At 40.2% G+C, this 2,329-nt stretch overlaps 1 protein-coding gene across 1 annotated transcript; it reads left to right on the top strand.

Annotated features, from left to right (window-relative positions):
• The first annotated feature begins 315 nt into the window (after positions 1-315).
• Positions 316-2,051, top strand: LOC147640605 (acetylajmalan esterase-like). The gene is made up of 4 exons (XM_086808505.1): positions 316-628; positions 758-976; positions 1,058-1,617; positions 1,726-2,051. The coding sequence occupies exons 1-3, from the start codon at positions 385-387 to the stop codon at positions 1,300-1,302; spliced, it is 708 nt and encodes a 235-aa protein (XP_086664631.1). The 5' UTR covers positions 316-384; the 3' UTR covers positions 1,303-1,617; positions 1,726-2,051.
• The last annotated feature ends 278 nt before the right edge of the window (positions 2,052-2,329 follow it).

The following is a 2,329-nucleotide window of genomic DNA, read 5'->3' as shown; positions in this document are numbered from 1 at the left end:
TTGTAAATTTGCCCCTCCCTTTTCATAATTCAACAGCCCTTTTTTGAAAAAAATAAACTCTGCTCTGTTAGCATTGTTATTAGTTCCGCGCTGGATAAATGCCGCTATAATAAGCACCTGCATCGAGACGCTGAAAAAAAAAATATATACAACGCATGGAGCATTCAACGTCCCTGACGGAACCATGGAGCATTCAATGTCCCGCTCACCAACGCGACTGGACCCTCTCTCTCTCCCTCTCTCTCTCTAGTGACCAACCATAGGGGATAAGTAGCAGTGACCAGCCCCACAGTTTCGACTGGACCCCTTTTCTCTCTCTCTCTCTCTCTCTCTCTCTCTTTCGAGTCTCTTTGGAGCTGGAATTCTCCGGGAGCACAAGTAGTCATGGAGGTGCTGCTATATTTTCTCATAAATTCTTTAGTGATTACAATTAGTGGGGTGATTGCCGCAAACCCTTGCAGCTACCCTGCAATGTTCGTGTTTGGCGACTCCTTGTCCGACACAGGGAACGCAGTCCTCATGGGCCACTCAGACGCCTTCAGGTCGACCGTGCTGCCTTACGGTGAGACCTATCCCGGCAGACCTGCTTGCCGCTTTAGCGATGGCCGCCTGGTGATCGACTACTTGGGTATGTTTGAATTTTTCACGTTTTATTATTATTATTATTATTATATATACAAATACAACTATTTCTATATTTATATATATATATATATATACGATCGGGTCGGCTAAAAGAAGCTTATTGTGTGTGCAGCTACATACTTGGGTCTACCACTATTGAACCCGTGCCACAATACCACAGCCAACTTCACCACCGGCGTTAACTATGCCATTGTCGGAGCAACTGCGCTCAACAGATCCCAACTTGATAGCCTCCACATCTACTCAAGCGATGATAGCTATCTTGACGAGCAACTCTTATGGCACCTTACCCTTAAAGCAGAAGTGGAGCACGCACACGAGACACTAACACGTGGGAAACTTAAAATACTTTGCATGTGCATCCATATACTATGTATGTACTTGTCTCACAATTTGTATATTTTGTGTGTAGGCAAGCCGAACCTGGCTTCATTTGCTAATGGATTATATGTCATTTGGATCGGTGGTAATGATTACACATCTGCTTTTAACTCGAGCACCCACTCAACTAGTTTTATCAATGCAACCTTTGTGCCTATTGTCATTCAAAAGATAAGACAACTAGTAGAGGTAATGTTTCTTATTCCTTGCTTTAGTGAACTACTTGTCCAATCTATAAACTCTATTGAAGTCCAAAGAAATTATTGGTTTAAGTGAATGCCATGTTTACCTTTCATAACCTAATTTAAAAACATGTTGTACAACAGACCTTATACATCAATGGGGCAAGCCACTTCTTAATTTTGGACATCCAACCTATCAGTTGCTTGTCTAGATTTCTTGAACCAAACCTTCTTGCCACCAGGAATAACGATGGGTGCTTTCGCGACTACAATATTGTTGCTTACAACCATGGTGTATTGTTGCTCAATGAAGTGGAAAGCCTAAGAAGAATATACACTAATGGCACATTCCTCTTTGCAGACTATTATGGTGCTCACATTCATATTATGAGGAATCTAGCATCATTTGGTAGCTATATACTTTCTAATTTTCTATCATATTACTAAGGAAACCGTCACAATTTTGGCCAACTAGCTATTGAATTATGTTATTAGCTAACCTATGGACTTTTAACAGGTTTGACCAGTGCTCTTGATGCATGTTGTGGTGCCGGGCCTCATTTTCCTTATGACTTCGATAACTCAAATGAATGCAGCATTAGTTCATTCCTGTGCTCTGACCCCGGAACTTATATCCTGTGGGATGGTACCCACTGTACAGACCACTTCAACTCAGAAATCTCTAAACAAATGTTCAATACGGGTTTCTACCTTGACCCATCTAATGGGCTTAGCGTTTGCTCTTATGCTAAAATCTCTAACAGTAAAGCAGCCACCACTACCATCATGTAGCACTTTATACTTGAATTATGATCTCAAACATTCATGCATACGATTATGAGTAGACATTGATTAAATGGTGATTGTTTCTTTTTGATATCACCAAATGTTTACAACCGTATGTTGCATGTGATCATTAAAATGTTGAATAGATGAGGATCGATTTTTTGATCGACTCATTAAGCATTACATCTAGTTAGTAACATAGACTTTTGTGATCATATATTTTCATTTCTCACTTGCTCGCGTTCTTTTCTTAGACAAAACGCAAAAGATAAATGTCATTCATAGATCGCCGAAGATATAGTATCATCAAAGATCATAGAAAATTGCTGAAGTAG

Source organism: Cibotium barometz, chromosome 2 (genome assembly GCF_041138505.1).
Source record: "Cibotium barometz isolate CiBa-2024 chromosome 2, ASM4113850v1, whole genome shotgun sequence".
NCBI lineage: Eukaryota > Viridiplantae > Streptophyta > Polypodiopsida > Cyatheales > Cibotiaceae > Cibotium > Cibotium barometz.
This window is presented reverse-complemented; position numbering and strand designations above follow the sequence as displayed.